This window comes from Sminthopsis crassicaudata, chromosome 4 (assembly GCF_048593235.1).
Source record: "Sminthopsis crassicaudata isolate SCR6 chromosome 4, ASM4859323v1, whole genome shotgun sequence".
Classification (NCBI taxonomy): domain Eukaryota; kingdom Metazoa; phylum Chordata; class Mammalia; order Dasyuromorphia; family Dasyuridae; genus Sminthopsis; species Sminthopsis crassicaudata.
The window spans coordinates 199,014,907-199,036,411 of record NC_133620.1 but is presented as its reverse complement, the minus strand read 5'-3'; the positions used below and the strand labels follow the sequence as shown (position 1 = coordinate 199,036,411).

The 21,505-nt window shown below is 35.4% G+C and overlaps 1 protein-coding gene across 5 annotated transcripts in view; it reads left to right on the top strand.

The window, feature by feature from the left end:
• Positions 1 to 20,309, top strand: part of PRDM1 (PR/SET domain 1) — an 82,255-nt gene extending 61,946 nt beyond the window's left edge. For 4 of the 5 annotated variants that reach the window (XM_074310186.1, XM_074310188.1, XM_074310187.1 and 1 more), the window contains exons 3-7: positions 4,355 to 4,474; positions 8,332 to 8,584; positions 14,131 to 15,236; positions 16,099 to 16,227; positions 16,616 to 20,309. In XM_074310186.1, coding sequence (XP_074166287.1) covers positions 4,355 to 4,474; positions 8,332 to 8,584; positions 14,131 to 15,236; positions 16,099 to 16,227; positions 16,616 to 17,188 — 2,181 coding nt within the window. In that variant the 3' untranslated portion in view covers positions 17,189 to 20,309. Of the gene's footprint in view, positions 1 to 4,354; positions 4,475 to 7,740; positions 8,106 to 8,331; positions 8,585 to 14,130; positions 15,237 to 16,098; positions 16,228 to 16,615 lie in introns of those variants that run through there. The other variant, XM_074310190.1, reaches the window with a different exon arrangement.
• Positions 20,310 to 21,505: the final 1,196 nt, after the last annotated feature.

Genomic DNA, 21,505 nt, shown 5'->3' with positions numbered 1-21,505 from the left:
ACAGGGAGGCTGCTACTGTGTTTCCTTTAATACCAAGATAATTAAGGAGGAAAGCATCTGAAAACATTTCCTTTCACTCCACCCCTTTAAAAAAAAATCAGATGAATTACAGACTTTAGGTCTTGATCCATCTGTAGAATCCCAATCATCACCGTGCAAATGGTCTTAGGTCCAAAACAAAATTTTAATAGACTGAATCAGTTTTATGGGGAGGAGGGGGTGAAGAGGGAACTAGTAATTTGTGATCTTAATGATTTAGGGTGAGTTTGACCACATCATGAATATATCTATATAATACTCCTCTGCTTAAAAAAATATCATTGTTGTGGAGGTTTGTGTGGGGGGATAAATATATGTAAAGTACCTTAGAAACCATAGTTCTAAATAAAATTGTGCTTTTAAAAAAATCTACCTAATCTACTTAAGGGAGAAATCTGCTTTTTGGGGAACTCCTTTTCTCTCTCTAATGGGAATAGTTATGCAGTAAATACCTCCTCTAGTTCAATCTCTCCAAAGTTTTTTAATCACTTTTATTTTTGTAAAATAAGAGGCTAAGGAGTCCTGTTTTTCGTCTAGAAGCCTTGGGTGTCAGGATATGCTCTGTGACCCAGTCCATTGACAGAGATGGATCTTCCAAAATGATAGGAAGGTCGGTGCTACTCATAAAGCATCCTGTGGACGGGCTTCTGTAGGGACAGATGAAGCATGAAAGTGTTGAAGCTTTTTGTCTTCTCACTGATATGTTTATAGAAGGCATGCAGCAGCCTTGTCCCAGCAGTAATTCATTAGGACCCTGGTCAGTTCCAATCATGTTTCTTTCCTGGGTTAGGTGAGCACCAGTCTAAAGTGGCCTTTTTAGCACATGGGAATTCATCAGAGAGACAACATCCTTGTAGGATCATTACTAGTTCTGGGATAGTGAAGGCAATGTTGAACCGTGCTCATTTTCAAATCAATCGGAAATCTCATCATTATAGATACAGAGAATTGTCTCATATTTCATTGTCTCCAGTTTTCTATTTAGAAATCCAATGTTTATTTCATAAAGAACAAAATTAATAACATCAGATTTTGTAAACAATGAGTGCCATTACCTAAGAGGTGATACCTCCGAGATTGTGATTTGACTGGATTGTTTCATTTTTATGTGTCCCTAATTTTTAGACTAAAACAAAGTAGCTGCTTAATGAATATTTGTTGATTGATTGATCTGCTAGCATCAGGAAAATATCCTGAACATACTTTTTTTTTTAAAGTTGTTGCTTTCATGTTAGATGAAGGATCCATCTGACATTATATCATAATGTTAATTCTAAATGTAATCATTACTTCCTGCCTGTTTGAAAAAAAAAAACTGGTTTAGCTTTGTAACTGATAATAAAAATTAATTAGCTTTATATTATTATGTAAGTACATCTATATAGATAGATAAGTCCCAACACTGTATCATAAACAGGCTTTTGTAAAACTATAAGTGAGGTGCAATGTGCTCTTAATATGCCATTTAATATGTTGTATAATACCATAATTTAAATTCTCTCTTTAACTCCACTGTATGGAACACTTACACCACAGGAATATATAAATTTCAAAAAGAAAAAAAAAAAAGACAATGGATCTAACCACATGGCCATTATAATAAAAATATATTTTCCTAGTAATTTTGAGATCTTTTATGTAGATTTCATAGGCTTTCAAGCCAAATTATTTTTTTATATATCTGTGCTCTATCTCCACTAACTATATTGTCAACTCCTAGAGGGTGGGAATTAGATTTTATACTTCTTTTTGTCCCCTATTTATGTGCTATTTACATTTACATATGTGCTATTAAGTAAAATTTTTTAATTGACATCTTCCCAATTAAAGAAAGGCAATAATGCTTATGGAAACTAGGTTCTAGCCTTTGATCTGGTATTTGATCACTGAAAAACTATCTGGTATTTTCATGATACAGCATGAATTCAACTGATAGAAGATGAGTTTTAATGCTGAAAAGCAAGCACCTCAATCTGGTAGACAGAGAATGGCCACTAGGTGGAAAAGCACTGACCTCAATGTAATGTTGCTTGTTGGTAATCATGCACTGTCTCAAGACTGTTTAAAATTATAGTCTCCAGCAGACACAAAAGTTGGTGAACCAGTTGAGTGCCTCTCTTAAAATTACTACTTTAACATGGACATGTTGAAAAATCAGCTGTTAATTATTGGCTGACCAGCAAATGGCATTATTTGCTGTTCCTGTTTGGGCTTTTTAATGCTGTGTTATAATCAGTCAAATATAAGTGTCAGAAAATTTGCTACATCCTAAGAAGCCAACGTGAATGTTTCAAGTTGACTGTTTCAAGAATGCTTTAGATAGTGAGAATTTCACTAGCTATACAGAGACAAAAATCATAGAATGACAGGGCCCTTGAGGTACTTGAGATCACCAGTCCAGCTTTCTTATTTCACAGTTGAGGAAACTTGAGGCTACAGTGCCCAAGACTTTACTAATATCTTCTTAGCAGTTAGGCTGTTCTGATTACCAATAATAATGAGTCTTTATTGAAAGGTCAGATAGATGTAAATGAGAGCAGAGGAGGATGAAATGAACATCTGTCTTTTTCAGCTCAGCCAGAAATGCAGAAAAGTACCCAAAATAAAACTGGCCCAAACAACCTTGTTTCAGCTTGTGTTAAGTATAGGAACTTTTCTGCCTCTACCTTCCCCCCCCCCCCAACTCTAGGTATGCCAGATGCTTTTAAATGCTTCACTGGCTTTTATGTCAACTATTGTGTTCTTGATCACTTGCTGATATGAACTCAGCATCTGCCAAAAGTTTGTCGATCTGCTTTTTGGCTTAACTGTATGATTCCATAGAAGTTTTGGGTCCCTTTTCATTTGAAGGGGAGCTTAATGTATTGCTAGAAATTGCATGGAATGATTGATAAATTTTCCTATCTTCACAAACTACCTTGTAAGAACTTTAGACAAATCGTCTAGTTTTGTTTTTTTCAGTGTCATTTGACCTAGTAAAAGACATGAAATATCTAGTTCATAGGCCCAAACAGAAGCATTTACTTAAGTCACCAAAGAAGCAATATAAAAAAAGAAAACTACAAACAATTCTTACATTTTTTTCTCTATGTTAATCAATTCGAGTTAAGAATTTAGTCAATTCTAAAAATCAAAATTGGGAGTGAGGGGGGTGGAGTAATTGGGAGAGGGGGGTGCCTGAAAAATACCGGTAACTCAGCAGAATGTTGTAAGTGACTACTCACAGATGAGTTCTTTTGAATAATGATGAATTGCTTCCTGATTTGTGGTTGGTGATTCTACCCTACTCAAAAGAAATTTACCATCAAGGAGGAACTGGCGTAATGTGTTTCTTTACCAAAGCCTTTTAAAAATATGGGCTATAGTAGATTTTCAGTCATTTCCTTATCACTGGATCTTGGGTGGAGGAGGGGCAGAGGGCACACATAAAATGATGTCTCCTTGCCAGATCCATAAGAGAATTGCTAATGAGGACTCCTGCCACTTCTATAGAGAGAAAAGACTGGCTGTCCTATTGCACATTTTGAGAAAAACAATTATTTGAAAGTTGTTTCTTTTGTCAGGGAACAGGAAACAATGATGTACTCCATCAGGAATTAGTAGCCTATAATACAATGAATTTATAGTTTTTCAGCCCTTTGAGGAACAAGATTTTGTTTTCCCAAAGCTAAATATGTCATTCCTCAAAAATGACATTGATGTTAATGCTTTAATGGGTAAGGAGAGTAAAGGGAAACAACAGGCTGGAATGGTCAATCTGTTTCTTTATAATCTTGACTGTAACAGGGGATCTAAATCTGGGGTCTTTGAACACATTTTTATATAACTGAATTTTAAATAATTAGTTTCCTTTTGCCATTTTACATATTTTATTTTGTGCATTTAAAAACAATGTTCTTACGATGATAAGGACTCACCAGATAGTCAAAAAAAGTCTACGACAAAAAAAGTTAAGAACGTCTATTATAAATTATATGGTTCTTACTCTTAAGAAAGAACTAGTTTCTTTTCTGTGTGAATTTGACTCTTCCCACTCTCAAACTGAACAAAGGTTCCTAATTCAACAAGTATAAATTATTTTTAAATGGAGTCTCATCCCTGGAGTTTTGGGAAATACAATTTTATTCAAATGATTAGAGAGTTTGGTATTGCTCTCTACTTGTTTATTTCTGCCCTAACATTAGGAGGTTGTTGGTTATTTTTGGTTTTGTTTTCCCTTTTTGTGCTTTCTTTTTATGAAAAACCAATTTAGTTGAAAAAGGATTTTATTTCGAAATGTTAGGTCATAAATTGTCTTGTATTCTTTCTCTTTCAGGTTATTGGAGTAATAAGCAAAGAATACATACCAAAAGGAACACGGTTTGGACCCTTGATAGGTGAAATCTATACCAATGATACAGTTCCCAAAAATGCCAACAGACAGTATTTTTGGCGGGTAAGAAAAAAATTTAAATTTTATGTTAATTTAATAATCTAAAGCAAAACTAAAAATGTTAGCTCCTGTGTCTGTGTATCTGTCTTTTCTGCCTGATGTTTCTGTGCACTTGCTCATCTACAAATGAAAATTTATTCTTCTATGGGTGCACAGAATAAGAATTCTAAGGGGATGTTAAAATAGCTTGAGAAAATGTCTCTGTCTTCTGGGGGGAGGAAGGGTGGGAAAGCCTGTAGGTGGAAGAAAAAGAGATAACATGGACTATACTTGACTTTAATTTTTGCAACTCATAAGAGCTTCCTGATAGAATGAAACAGTTTTGCTACTTGCTTCCAGAATAAATTCATTTGCATTTCTCTGCAAGGAAGGAGTAATGAGTCATTAAGTCTTTCATCTTCAAATATGCTTGAATTCTTACTGAAACTTTAATATATTGGATAAACTGAAATCAATGAATTATATAATCTTGAAAACAAAACTTTTTCATTTGGAAAGGCTGACAAAGGTAGAGAAGGGGAAGGAAAAGGAATAGTTCTTTAAATGAATATATTGTAATTCAGAATCTGGGTTTCAATTCATAGTTTATTGGAATGTATACATTCTTACAATCACATACATTCCTTAGAATATTTCCATAAAGCCTCTGAAGACTTTGAAGCCTGACCTAGAATAGTTAGATAAAAGATGCGACTGGGCATACCCTGAATGGTTGGGGGAAAAAATTCACTGGGTTCCTTTCCTCAGTCTATCACCATTTGTTTTGTGATTTCAGTTTCTCACACTTAGAAAAACTTACAAGTTTTTCTTGAAAGGAATGCTGTGATGATTCAGATGGAAATCTTTTTTTAAAAATTCTTGTAAGGAAAAAGTCGTATTAATTACTGATCTATAGGATAATTATTAGGTTCCTCTTCTTTAAAAAATGTATTTAATTTTTTTAGTCTTATCTTTAATGTAAACCACAATGTATATAGTGTTAAGGAAGCCTATGAATTAGAAAATCTTCTTTCCGGTTGTTCTATTTTCTCACCTAAGAATTTTTTTTCCCTTTTTCTTGATATTTTCTCATTGTCTTTCTCATTAACTTGTTGTTTCCTATTTTAAAAAATGTTATTTCCACTGTGAACAAAAATGGTATTTATATTGTTTTTCCAAAATATAAGCGATGTGTTTATATTTTTAATATAAAAATCATTTCATTGCTCAAAGTATACTTACACATATATACACATTGTGTGTGTACATATGTATGTGCTAGTGTGCACATACGCAGTACCAGCTTTTCCTAGAAAAAAAGTGGGTGGGTTCATTTCAGTTTATTGCCAGTAAGTCCCTCTTCAGTTAAAAGCAAGCCATGGAGGTGTATAATTTCCTGGAGAGTGACTAAGTCTTCAATTAAGACCATCCAATGTATAAGCTCTTTTTTTTTTTTTTGGGGGGGGGGGTACAAAGCTGTGTTGAAAAAGGCAACAACAGCATCTTAGTTCTTGCATCTCTCTGAAAATTCCCTTAGTCAATAAGCTTCAATTCTCCCCTGAAGATGTTCTGTCTAACTAAGAATTTGGATCAGTCTCGCCTATGAAAAGGAAATTATCGGAGATAACTTCCCACATATTATAAAAACTGTCCTGCATTTGCTGGCAGGGATAGGAACATCTGCTCTATGAAGAAAAAAAAAATGTTCCATGCAAATTACATAGTCAAAGAGGAGAAGGGATGTTCGAGTTGAGTAAACCACAGAGTGACATTATTTCTTGTAACCGTACTGTGAGTCAGCACATTTTTAATCTTCGTGATAATATATGGAAACACGAGATAGGGAAAGGCATTCATTTTAGCGTTTGCTTTTATTTTATATTTTTGTGGGTGTGAGCCTGTGACTTCATGGCATCATCATCTCCCTTTTTAAACAAGGGTACAGTAAATTGGGGAAAGCTGACTGGAAGGTGCATCGCCCTTAGCTTTAGAAAGCAGCTTCCGCCCAAAGCAAAAGAGTGCAGAGCAATGGAACCCCATGTTCCTGGAAGTTTGCACATCAGAGTAAACAAACTTGAAGACTCCTCTTGATAGCAGAATTCAACCAGCCCTGTTCCATTTTCTCATAACAAAACACACCGCAAAATCTCTCACAAGCTTCTTTGATGAAGCCACATGTATTTCCCCCTTCACAATTTACAGGAAGTTACTCTTAAAAGAAAGTGATTCTGGTGTTTACTGCCTGTGTTAAAGGGACAGAGTTCCCTTTTTATTTTTTGATAGCATTGGAGAGACATTAAAAAAGGATTTTTAGCTAGTCAGAGTGTGTGAGTAAGAATCAAGCCAATAGTTTGCTTTCCCCATGGATACTCTTGGACTATGAACAGGATGAGGCTTCCTGGAGACCACACACTACAGATCATCAGGTATTAGTTGCCAAAGAAAATCAGGTGAGATGAGGGAGAAGGATGGGGCATCTTTAATAGGAATTTTCTATGGAAAGATGAGAGCTTTAAGTAGAAGGTTTGAGTTTCTTATTATTCATTACATTCTATTTTTTTATTTCATTACAATACATTTATTAACTACCCTGCCTGACTCTGGAAAAAAAGCTTTTTATTTTTTAATCCTATTTTTCCATTAATAAACCGCATTTTTTTTCCTTCTCCAGCTGATGGGCAGAAGTATATAGTGATTTTATACTACCCCTTATAAAAGTAATACGGTTTCCTTTTTTCTTTCCTCTCCCTTCCCCCCCCCTTTTTTTGTTTTAAAGAAAAGTACAGGTCCTAGCATGTCCATTGAGAGGAAAAGTGACTTCTCAGTAGTAGACTGTCAAATTTTGGCCTCTGTCCAGGTCTTCACTTTGTTATGGCAGGTGAAGTTCACCTTTGCCCCACCCAGTGTTTCCACAAAAAGGCAAGGTTCCAAGTATTCATATGAGCAAGTGTTACTTTAGGACTTGTGGGGGGGTGGAGGATGTTTGCATAGTTTAAACCTCTGGGCGGGGGTGGTTGGAAACTGCAAGTAAAAAGAGGCCCATAGAAAAAGCAAGAACAGAACCTGGAGAATGTTGTATACAGTAACAACGATATTGTTCTGTGAAGAACTGTGAATGACTTAGCTATTCTCAACAGTACAATAATCCAAGACTATCCCAAAGGGCTAATAGTGAAACATACTATCTGCTTCCAGAGAAAGAACTGTCTTGAATTCATGCTACTTCTATTTTTTTTTCTTTTTTTCTTCTTTTTTTTTTTTTTTTCTTTTTTCAAATCTTGTACAAAAATGACTAGTACGGAAATGTTTTACATAATTGTGCATGTAGAGCCTATATCTGACTGGGAGCCAGGAGAAAGGGATAGAATTTACAACTCAAAACTTTAAATAAAAATGTGAAAAATTGAAGAAAAAAGGAAGAAAGAAAAAGCTGAGACTCGCATTTGACATAGCCTGCTTTTATACCTAGGTGACTCAAAAGTCAGCACACAATCAGAACTGGAGTTAGTCTATTACTCATTTGCCATTCTAACACTTTTAAGAGCGCTCTGAAGTCTTTTCAGAGTCAGAAGCAGCCCAGCCTTTTCCTTACATGAAACTGTTTTTCAGTCTTTTTTTTTCCCTTCAGCATTACAAACTGAACAAAATGAAAAAGGTAAACAGAGAAATGCCACTTCTCACTAGTTAACTCCCTTATTTCTGTTAAATCTAGAATGCTCTGATTTTATTTAACTTTGTAACTAGAGAGAGAAGGGAAAGCATACATTCTCTTTACCTCCGACTTCATTCTTGTGTTGTGCTGAAAGAAAGGAGAATAAAAATAAGCCTCTGTCATTTCAGGAATTTTTTTTTCAATGGTCTTGTCTTCTGTTTTCCTCCAGATCTATTCTAATGGGGAGCTTCACCACTTCATCGACGGCTTTAATGAGGAAAAAAGCAACTGGATGCGTTATGTGAACCCTGCTCACTCCGTTCAGGAACAGAATTTGGCTGCGTGTCAGAATGGAATGAACATCTATTTCTACACTATTAAGCCGATCCCTGCCAACCAGGAACTTCTTGTGTGGTATTGTCGGGACTTTGCAGAAAGACTCCACTACCCTTCCTCCGGAGAGCTGATGAAGATGAATCTCAGTAAGTGGATTACAATTATAAATTTAAAAAAAAAAAAAAAAAAAAGAATGCTAGTAATGTCTATTCTGTCTGTACAATCTGATAATACAGTGGTTAATTATATGGCTGTATCAACTGCTGTGCCAGGGTAGGGAGTTTGGACCAGAAAAAGAGGAATTGCTTTCTTTTTCTTGCCTTCTCTTCTTTTCAAGTTCCATTTGCCTATTAAGGTAGAGCTTTTTTAAAATTAAGCATTACTTTTTGAGATCTGAATTTATAAAACTGTAGGGAGAAAAATGACTTAGAATTGGCAGCATTTAAAAATGTATGGCTAGTAAAACAGACTTGAAGCCATTGAACAAATCAGATACTGTTGCCTAATTGTGCTGCTTAGAAATGGATCTCATTATACCATTGATATATATATAAAAAATATTGATATATATATCATTGATATATATATATATAAAATATATATATATTGATATATATATATATATATATATAAAACTGCTTACTATGAAACCAGCATCTGCCAAGAAATTGCATAAGAATAAATACTCTAAGATATTCCAGGCTTTTTCTAGAAACAATAAGCAATTAATTATCTCCTGAAAGACCATTCTAAGTAGATGTTCTGAAGATTTCGTATCTAACTTCCTTCCTTATGGTAAAATCTAATTATCTGGACTCTTAATCTGTTTGACAGTAACTGCATAACACTTTATCTAACAAATTCTCAGTTCCTCTGTCAGGTGTGTAGGCTTTCACTTTTTTATTTGGGTAAAATTATCTGGCCTGGACCCGGTGACCCCCTCCTGCCGGTACTAGCTACAAAAAGTCTTATTTATATGTGTGATTAGGACCATTCTTAGTTATTGTAACAATAAGCCAGAAAATTCTAATCTTTTGTTGTTGATAAAACCCACAGAAACCTATCATTTTTAAATAGCAAAATATTTGTCATTTTGCTCCCTAAACCAGACAACCTGTTAATTTTAAGGGTAGATCATATCTTTGAGTCATTTGGATTTAAGTGTTAATTTTATTTTTTTAAATAAGAAATAATGACAACTTAACACAGTATAGTTTTCTTTCATAGGGAGGAATAGGTGCATCTAGATGAAAATCCTGGCTTTGACCCTCCTAGCTGTGTGACCTTTCTGGGCCTCAGTTTCCTCATCATTTAATATAGGAAGTTAACATATATTCCACCTCTCACTAAATAATCCAATGAAATCTTATTCTTGGCCTTGGGAAATGTGCACCAACTAGCTAATTCTGATTCTCATTAGAAATGAATTAAACTAACTTATTTACTGCTTTAGAAATATAATTTCTGACCAGTATGAGTATGTCAACCTAAGTCTTGAGAATGTATAAAACTAGGCTGATTTTTGGAATACAAAAGTTTAAAGCATCTCCATGTTACTTGTAAGAATACGCCCACTCATTTAGATAGGTTTTGTGTGAGATTCAGTTTGTCATGGTCCTATTTTTTTTTTCAGGTAGGCTAGGCTAGAACGTTCAGAAATAATTCTGTTCTCAACATTAAACCCCCTGAGGAGTAATTTAGCTCTGTTTGTTCTTCTACCAATTACCCAGAATTAATTTCTTACTCTTTGCCATTGTGTAATCATTTAACCTTTGTAAGCACTTCACATACAATATAGCATCTTTTTATTTCAATGGGCAAGAGTGAGTAAATTTCAGACAGTTTGGATGGAAATACCAGTGGGATTCCTGGAGCTTTGTAATCATTGCTTAAGTCAGAGAAATTCTAATGACTTAAAAAATAGCCCACTAGGCCTCTTTGTGAGTCATTGGTTCTTTTGCTTGCTTTTCTTTTCTCTTTGCCAAGTGAGAAAGTCTTCCTCTAAACTAAAATTATTTTCTCTTGCATCCTAAAATTGTCAAGACATACATAGCATTTCCATATTCCTGTATCAAAATCTATCATTTTGATAAAAAACGCCATGATTGCCTCTCAGATAAGACCTTTTATTTAAGTAGATCCCTTTTCTCTCAGTCCTTCCATACAATGGGAAAATAACATTTCCAGATATAACTAACTTTCCATTAAGTTTCAGGGCAAATTCTGTTGAGCAGTTTTTGAACTATAACAACTAGTCACCCTCAGCAGAGGGTTCTTATTGCCTCTTGTGAAATCAGTTGTCTTAGGTGTGGTGGTTGATGATTGAGACTGTTGATCAGGAAAATTTCCACTATTTCATCAGTCCTAATAAGTAGATTATGCCTCAGACTAGTGAGCTGTGTTCATTTTCCACACTTAAAGCACAATACAGATCTATGCCAAATTCCCACTGGGGGGCTTGCATGATATTAGTGAATGATTATGATGGTTTAATTAATAGAGGTAACAAAAAAAAAAAGAGCTTTGATAAGTAACAGCTAAATTTTAAGTTACTGGATACTTTTTTTTCCTTTTTAGAAAAGAGAATATGATTTTAAATGTGAATCAGAATGTAAATTTATTTATGCCTCTCCTCCTTTCTCTGCTGGAGGGAAGTTATTTGGCATACACACAAAAGAAGAGACATAGACCCATCTAGAAAACAGATGACCAAATTATAGACTTCTAAATGTTAGTTTGCTTTCTCAGTTTCAGTTGAAGACATGCTTTATTTTACCTTCTGTAGAACTTCTAGGTTCTCTTGCTTCTAACCTTAGAAGCTCTTATTATAGACTGAAAATGTGAATCGGCATAATTAAGCCATTGAAGGCCTTCAGGAGCATTTTACTCTTGAAATGACTCTGTCCGCCTACAGCCATTTAAGATTTAAGAACAAAACATCTTTTTTTTTTTTTAATTCTTTTTTTAATGTTAAGTTGTTACTGAGTGGAAGAATTAGAAATAACAGAACTACTGATTACTCAGCAGGTGCTGAAGAATAATTTACTATGTATAAATAACCAACTTTTTTTTTTAATTCTCCTTTTAAAAAATACTCTCTTAGAACATTCTAATTAAGCTCTTGTCTTAAATTGAAGCAACCTTTTCTAGGTCTGCTTTTCTAAAGTTCTAATAGTGATAAATATTAGTAACTTTGGGGTTTGGAAACCAAAGGTAGTAAAAAAAAATTTAATCCAGTCATACATATTATTTCTGAACTATCAAAATTCTTTGTGAGGGTTCATTTTTTTTTCCTTCTTTTTTTGCTAAAGAGAGAAAAGTGTTGTAATTAGTAGGCATCCTTAGTGTGCTCCATGGAACAGCAATAGCAGAAGATGATTCTTTACAAAGGAATACATTTCATTTATGTCTTTCATGGGATTTTTATTGTTTGAAATTGACTCACTATAGAATCTCATTTTCTTTCAAGGGTTATGGATAAAGCATAATTCTTTCACCTGCTTGATGGTCATGAAACTAGTTTTGTTTCAATTTATTAGTAATGATAAGTATTCAGTATTAATTAAAGAAATAAAAGGAAAGTGAATGCTATGAAAACTAGGAAGTACTATGGACTTTTTCATCTGACACCTTGATATAGTTATCTCCATGTTGAAATCAGTGAAAAAAATTATTGTGATTAAATTTGATCTCTCAAGTGAAGATGTTAGATTATTATATCTGTATCTAACTTTTGTTAATGGGGGTTGAGGAGAGCTCTACTAAATGGGGGAGAGAGGGAAGTGAAGTAGCCTTCTCTAAAGACTTTTCCCACCTAGCATTCCACTTCATCTTAGTTAAATTCCTTTCCCTAGCTGTAAGGAGGCTCCCCTATCAGTTTTCCAGGTTAGCTGTCTCTCCCTTCCTCTACCATTTTAGCTTTAAAAAACAAAAGTGACAATTTGAACTTCCTGCCTCCCGGGCCCCACTGAAGGACTGATATTGGTCTGATAAGATGATATTTATTTTGGTCTAGTGGCTTCAGAAACCCTTGTCCTTCCACAGGCTTTCTATCAATCCCCACTGATCAGCACCTTTCCTGATAAGTGTCCTTCTCCCTGTTTATTCTGGGCTGCCTGCTCAGTAAGAAGCAACTGATAATAACTGGCTGAGATAACATTCTCTGAGGGATTCTTAAGATGGAAGAGAATTTTTCTTAAGCATGGTGACCTGTAGTGTACTGATTTAGAAACTAAAGTTTCTAGTCTTCCATATCATTAATTTCTGGACCCACCAGATTTTCATGGATAACATTTGACTTTTTTCCTCAGATAAATTTTTAAGTTTTTTTCCCAAATGTTTCTTTACTTTTTTTGAAAGCTTATACTTTCGAAACATTGTTTGAAAAATGATACCCAATCAGTTGTCATCAAATTCTACTTTTAAACTCTGGAAAATTAGACTGAAGCACATCTATATCTCCCTGTTGCTCTCAAAGATCATTTTCTTTTCTTTGTTTTATACATTCTAGTTTATTTCTTTCCACATCATACCTGCTATGTGGATGATAGTACAATATTGGCAGTGGATTGCCAGGTATCCAACGTTCAAATGAGAGGTTTCTAGATGTAGATTTTCTAGTATTTTGGGTCTGATACATGTTGGGACTGAGTCCCCCATGAGTTTGGTTTTCTTTGTCTTGACCTATATTTAGTCTATGTTGTCCTTCGCAGGAGTTTTGTATTTTCTAACTGTTCTTCCTTGTTATTCATGTTCTTAAATAGTGTATTTACTGAGTAATGTTATGCTTACTGGTATAGAATACTCTCTCTCTCTTAGGAAAAAAAAAAAAAAGGCTTTCATTCGAGCTGCTTATGTTTTCTTTGGGACTATAAGTAATTGAACTGGCTGGTGGAGCACATGTTGTGGTTTGGCAAAGGTTAATCTGTCACGCCTTATGATTCTAGGGGACAACATTTTTGGGAGCCAAATTTTACTGGGTAAAATCTGGCTAAATTTTTGCATTGTGAACAAGTGATTTGAGGAGGACATTGACTGGATTTTTTCCTTTAGCTTACTATTTACCTACACATAGGCATTTATACTTAAGTTTAATCAAATTAATATTAAAAATTCAAAATTTTTTTTTAATTGGGGGTAAAAATTAATGACTGATACCATTCAAAACAGTTTTAATCTGACCAATCTAACTCATGGTACATGCTGGTTTCCTTTATGTGAACTGTGAACATCAGTATGACTATTTTATTAGCTTCTGACACCTCATGGTATTTTTCCACCCCATTTTAATAGAAGCTATCTGTTCTGGCAAGTTTGATCTTTTGCTTGAATAGCACTTTTCATGTTCTATGTTCTTTACCAATGGAAACAAAATAAACCAAACAATAACCCTCTTATGTAGGTAAGTATTCTTTCTTTCCCCATTTTGAAGGGGAAAGAAATGAGATTATAGTTAAGTTTTTGATAATTTGCCTGGAACCATTTACAGAGGGGATAATAACCAAAACTCCTGAATGAGGATCATGATCATTTATCCTTGGTTTATGGGTCATTCCTCTCTCCTTTGATTCAATAGTCTCAAGCATGCTGTAGAACACACACACAAGAGATCTCAAAACAGGGAAGTTCTCTACTGTTTGGCAGTGGTGTGCCATTTTCTCACATCAAGTAACTGTATTCTTCTTTATTTCAGCTCAAACACACATCAGTCCAAAGCAACAAAGCACTGAGAAAAATGAACTTTGTCCCAAGAGTATCCCAAAGAGAGAGCATAGTGTGAAAGAAATTCTGAAAAATGATTCCAGCCATTCAAAAGGAAAGAGCTTCTTCCATCCTAACATTTCACCCATCACTCCAGAAAAGGACATGGATGACTTCAGGAAAAACTGCAGCCCTGAAAGGCCTATATGCCCTCGGGTTATCTACCCAATCCGAGTTCCCAATGCAGAAGACTTGTTGAAAGCTTCTCTGACTTATCGGATGGAGAGACCTACTTACATCACTCACTCCCCCATCCCATCATCTACCACTCCTAGCCCTTCAGCAATAAGCAGCCCAGACCAAAGCTTGAAAAGCTCCAGCCCTCATGGTAGCTTGGGAGACACAGTTTCACCTTTGGCTCCCATTTCTCAAGAACATCGAGAATCTTACCCTTACTTGAATACACATTATGGCACAGAAGGACTGGGGTCTTACCCTGGCTATATACCACCCAGTCATCTTCCTCCAGCTTTCTTCCCTTCTTATAATACTCATTATCCCAAGTTACTTTTACCTCCATATGGTATGAGCTGTAATAGCCTGAGTACTGTGAACAACATAAATGGCATCAATAACTTCAATCTCTTCCCAAGGTTATATCCAGTCTATGGTAATATACTCAGTGGAGGAGGCAACTTGCCTCATCCCATGTTCAACTCGGCTACTCTTCCAAATTCATTGCCCTCCGAAGGATCCCGGAGATTGTTGCAACCAGAGCACCCCAGAGATGTTCTTGTACCTGCACCCCATAGTGCCTTTTCTATCACCAGCGCAGCCACTAGCATGAAAGACAAGCCATGTAGTCCAACGAGTGGGTCCCCAACTGCTGGGGACACATCTGAACACATGATACAACCTAAAGCTACCTCAACAATATTGGCTGCCAACAGCAGTGAAGAAGCCATAAATCTCATTAAAAGTAAAAGAAATATGACTGGTTACAAAACACTTCCGTATCCACTGAAGAAACAGAATGGAAAGATTAAGTACGAGTGTAATGTTTGTTCCAAGACTTTTGGGCAACTCTCAAACCTGAAGGTAGGTATTGAAAATCAAACTATTGACTTATATGTGGGCACTCATATGTGCATATATGATTTTATGTCCCTATTTTTTTAATATATAAAAGGTCATGTTTTTACAACTGTGTGAAAAAAAAGTTATGTGTCCAGAAGTGTCTTATCTTTGGGGCTGCCATCTACTCTATATACCTGGGTAACCTTGGGTCAAGTCCATTTCACCTTTGTATGCCTTGGTTCTTAAATTTTCAAAATGGGGATAGTAATAGTACTATTGCCTACAATCTTATGATTGTTATGAAGATTGGAATTTATAAATTATGTAGCATTGTGTACATATGAGCTACTGTTATCATTATTGATTCAATAATACTGATGTTGCTTTTAAGAATAGTAAGAATAATCCATTACATTTGTTTTCTTGAGAAATTTGTATCTTAGATGTTTCTAACCAACAGACTCAAAGACATTGTGGTCCTAAATGTTGTTAAACTGTGCATACCCTCTGACTCAGCCATACCACCACTAGTCCTAGGCGCCAAAGACATCAAAGAAAAGATGAAAAGGATTCATATTGTACAAAAATATTTGTAGCAGTTCTTTTTGTTCTTTGCACAAACTGAAAACTAAAGGGAATGCACAAATATCAGGGAATGCCTAAACAAAGTACAGTGCATGGAAGGAGTGGAATATTATTGTACCATACAAAATGAGAAAATGAGCACTTTCAGAGATGACCAAAAAGGCCTGGGTAAATTGATGCAAAATTAAATGAACAGAACCAACAGGACAATTGATAAAATAACAGCAATATTGCAAAGAAACAACATGATCTTGATTTTAGTTTGAAAGTGAAGCTATAGTTTTTTCTTTGTTCTTAGGTCCACCTCAGAGTACACAGTGGAGAGCGGCCATTCAAATGTCAAACTTGCAATAAGGGTTTTACTCAGCTCGCCCACCTACAGAAACACTACCTGGTCCACACTGGAGAAAAGCCTCATGAATGTCAGGTGGGTAGACTCCTCCTGGAGAAAAGTTTTGAACTGGTTGGAAATCTGTCCACCTAGCTCCTAACACACTCAATAAATGGAGTCTGTAGTTTAAAGCCAGAATATGTAGCTCCTCTTCAACACTGATTGCTGCTATGTGCCACGACTGTGTCCTGTGATCTCACAAGCAAACAGGCAGACTTGGTGTCCAGTGGGTGGAAGAGGGACAAGGAAATAAGCCACCACCTCCTGTGGGTTATGCCCACCCAGCCCTATTTGTTTAATAGCCCTCATGTTGCTTCTCACCTCCCTCATTGTTGCAGGCTGCCTTTGAGCTTAACCCCTCCCATTTGCAGCTTTTAATTTTCTGATTTTCCCTTCTCCTGTCCCGTCTGCCCTCCTGGTGTAGGTTTGTCACAAGCGATTCAGCAGCACCAGCAATCTTAAGACTCACCTGAGACTTCACTCTGGAGAGAAACCATACCAGTGTAAACTGTGCCCAGCCAAGTTCACCCAGTTTGTGCACCTGAAACTCCACAAGCGCCTACACACCCGGGAGAGGCCACATAAGTGTACTCAGTGCCACAAGAGCTACATCCACCTCTGTAGTCTTAAGGTTCACCTAAATGGCTATTGCCCCCTAGATCCTACTTCTGGTCTATCCATGGAGGACCTAACCCGAATCAATGAAGAAATAGAAAAGTTTGACATCAGTGACAATGCAGACAGGCTAGAAGACACGGAGGATGGTACTGATATGACCTCTGTGGTGGAGAAAGAGATCCTGGCATTGCTCAGAAGAGAGATGGACGGAGCCAACCTGAAAATGTCTTTGCAAAGGAACATGGGAAATGGACTAATCTCAGGATGTAACTTTTACGAGTCATCAGACCCGTCCCTTATGAAGTTGCCTCACAGTCACCCACTACCTCTGTTACCTGTAAAGGTCAAACAAGAAACAGTTGAACCAATGGATCCTTAAGACTTTCAGGAAATGAAAGAAGTGATTTTATATATGTATATGTACATATATATAAATAATTTTAATTTATGACTTGGCAAGTCAGGATGCCTGTAGCAAATTGTTTATACATTTGATTCCAGTGCTGCAAAGCTTTCCTGATGTTGCAGATGAGTTCCCTCACACTTTTCTTCCAATTCAAAGAAGGAACTTTGAAGTTATTGTAATCTCAGGGCATAAAGACAAAAAGACTATTATATGTATACGTATTATATATATACATACATTATATATATATATATTTGACTGTGTGTTTTGAATATGTTTGTAAGTATGTTTGCGTAGCCTTTCCCATTACTAAGACAATCTCCTTTCTATAATTATTTTTCAATGATAGTACTTTATAATTTATTATGCAACTTATTCTAAAAGCAATAATTAGAAAATGTTTACAATGACTGGAAAAATCATTGTAATTTGAGTATAAATGTTTATTTCTTTTGTCTTATGGCCATTCTTTGTAGATAATTTCTGCACATCTGTCTAAATTAAGGTGAAGTGAAGATTGGAAAAACAAATACATTACTTCAGTCAATATGCCTACATACTCTAAAGTTTTGAAAATGAGGTTTTGTATTGCCAAAGGTGGATATGTTGAATCATACTTAAGATCATCTAGTTTGAACAACATTGTGTTGTAACTTGGGGGTAGATGTGCAGAATTACCCAATAATAATTGGATAGTGGCAATATGGAAAGGAATCCTGTACCTGCCTTTCTGTAGGTAGTCCAAACATTTTTCCCCCTACCTACAGTTCTACCCAGAAAGATGACATGACAGGAAGAGAGTGCCAACCTGACTTTTATACCAAGAGTGGTGGTTGTCAGTTGGATGAATTTAGTTTGTTTTCATTTTTTTTGCTTTTTTCCCCCTAAAAGCAATATAAAACCCCAAAGTAACCCTGAAGATCTATCACATACTGCCATTTATTTAACTTAGCCATCCTGGTATAGCAATCTAAAATGTGAAGATGACAAAATATGCCATGTTTGAAACCACTATTAAAAGCACAAGTGGTTTTTGTGTTTTTTTCTGGTTGTAATTTGGGTGTTTTGTACATATGATATATGTTTTAATTTCTAGATGTCAGAATTGCACAAAAATGGTGCTTTCCCAGAAAGGAGTTTTGGGGTAGAAAGGCTCAATCCACATTTTGAGAAACTAAGCAAACAAACAAACAAAAAAAAAAACCAAAACGGGTTATTTTCTTGTTTGCTCTGGGTGGAAGTGGATGATGAACATTCCTGTTCCAGCACATCAATTTTGTTTTGTTTTCTGTAGGATTCAGATTTTCCTCAGTATTTGCGTTTGTACATTTTGTGGTTAATTTAATTGAAGATGAAAAGGGCATTGCAAAGTTATTCAACAACAATTACCTCATTTGAGTGTGTCCAGTAGTGCAGGAAATGCTGTTTTATCTAATGCTTTGCTACTTTACAGAAAAAACTCAAGTACACAGATAGCTTAGAATGTGTTGTTACTTTTTTTTTTTTTTTTTTTTTTTTGGGTAAAGTTTCCTCTAACCTTAAAATTTTTAAATCATTCTGAAGGTCTGGGGCCAGAAAGGGAATGGTGAGAGCAGGGTGGAAGAGTAGGGAGAGAGTCATGAATATTGGGTCAATTTAAGTACATATTGCATTCTATGTGCAAGGTGTGCAAGGTTCACTGATGAACATATAGATAATGGGAAAAAATGTATCTTCAAGGAACTTAAAATCTAATTAAGGAGACAACATAACATATAACAGCATAAATAGCATTGGGACCATATCCTGGGAATATCATATTAATGGGGTTCCAAAATTTAAGGAAGGGAGAGAACATTGCCACTTCTTCCATTCTGCACCAGTGCCACTGACCATCGGAGTGGTGGGACAGATGAAGACAATCACAAAAATTACTTTTTTCTCTTCTCCAGGCGCATGAGAGTGTAATTTTTTTTCCAATTTGCTAAGCCCAAAGATCTCATGTTGGCATTCAATGTGTAGCAAAGGATGGTGTATATTTATAAAGTTTATTTATGCCACTATATATATATCTATTTATGTCACATTGTGAGCCAAACCATGTAATAGAACCTAATTTCATAAAAGATGAAAATCAAATCTTTTCAGAGGACTTTGTATCACACCTGATGACCTCAAACCTAGGATGATGATGTATTGGGCATTTGAAAGAATCTTAATGTGTAAATGTATATGTTCTCCTTCTGTAGGTTATGTAGGCCAAAAGTGAAGACCCCAAAATCTTGACAAAAGGGATAAAAGACTCACTCCTACATATGGTAATATTCCAAAGACTAATGGATATGAGTAGAATAAATCATCTGTTGAGTGTCAGGGACAACCTAATTGAGCTTTTATTTCATTTTTGCCACATCTGAGTTATGTGGTCACACCCAGTGTCAAAAACAAATCCCATTATCACACCTATTTACCACTTGGTGTATACGTCTCTTCATAGTCTTAGTACTTAACAGGTTTCTAATCAAACCATTTTATAGAAAGTAAAAGAGTATATGATGGAATTAGCTAATACATACACCTTGAAAACCCAGTTTAAGAGAACCCAGGAAAGTATGTAAATGAAGCATTTGCTGAACAAATTACACACACAATGTGTGTATATATATAAAACTTTAGGAATAGCAAAACTGACAAATTGTATACGTAGCAATTGGTTAACAAAACAGTACTTAAATGTAAATTAAACCAAAGTATCACTACTTGGACACTGGACACACTTTTCTTTCCTCAACCCCTTTTCCCTTCCCAACGTTTTTGGCCTTTAGTGCTTCTGTGTTCAAAGTTTTTCAAAGATCTATATTGCAGCTTTAAAAATTTTGAATTCTCTTTCTTGTCCATAGTTTCCCTGTTCCTCCCTTGTTTAGGTCTCTTACATGTGAATGTAGCAAACAATCAGAAATGGTTTTGCTTTTCTCAAAGGAAAAACTGACCAAAGTTAATCGGCTTTTTACTTTGCTAGAATAACAAACTATCTTATGTTTACTACAAACTGGTTTACATTGTTATTTATGTACAATTGTCAAAATGTAAATTAAATATAAATGTTCATGCTTTACTGGTTGCTGTCATGTCTTTAGCTGTCTCAGTGCTCTTGCATATATACACAGAGAGGGCTGCCCTTGGACTAACTTAGTTTTATTTTTTTTAATGTCATTTCCCAGTCCTCTATTCCCAACATTATAGAACTCTTGTCTTACCACAACCAAGAAGCAAAACACATTTGCCATGTCTGATTACATATAATAAGGGATATATGTCTTACCACCTTTTCACCTTTAGCCAAAAAACTTAGGATTAGTTTCTGAATTGAGCAGCTCTCAGAACCTTACTTTCAGTACTGTTCCTTCATATTATTTGTATTGCCATAGTGTAAGTTGTCCTCATACCTGAAGATCTTCCCAAGTTTTTCTGAATTCTTCAAAGACTTTCTTATATAATCTATTACATTCATAGACTACTATGCTTAATCCAGTGGGCATCCACTTTATTTCCATTTTTTTCTGACACAAAAAAGTAGTACTATAACTATTTTTAAATATGTGGAACTTTTACCTCTATATTTGACTTTGGGTTATGCAGTAGACAGACTTTGAAAATAAAGTGTTGTCCCTAAACCTGACCTTTCATCCTTATAATCAGGGCTTTTCCCTTCTATCAAAATCTGATTCCAGTGAAAGAACTTTGATTGTGAAGTTATTTACATTCAATAATTTCTAAACCCCCTTCTAATTCTCAAAGTCTTTGTTGTCATCAGTCATTTAGTGAATGGCAGTCAACTTTTTTATTCTCCCCATTTTAGGTCATTTCTAATTTTAGAATGGAAGATGTGTTCTGTTAAAGGAATTTCAAATATCAACAAGCAGATGGGAGAAAACCATAGTGGATAGAGGACCTTAGGGGGTGTGGACATAGAGGGTAGCCTTTGACCTCTAGAAATGACACTATACAAGTACATCTCAGCTTTGTTTAGGATTAGGTCATTCATACACACACACACATCACATATATATAGGTGTTCATAAACATTCCATTGGGAGTAAAGGGAATGTGGGCATCTGAAAAGGAATTAAAGGGAATTATGTCCTTGGGATTATGAATTTAATTTTTTTTTAATTTCAAACCTGTATGTAAATATCTAGATTTTTTGTCCTCTTCTATGCTAGTTTGTTCTATGCTAGCTATTGAAACTAGCTTCCATGGTTTAAATCATCTCTGCTGGTGATTCCTATTTATCCAGCTCCAACCTCTTTC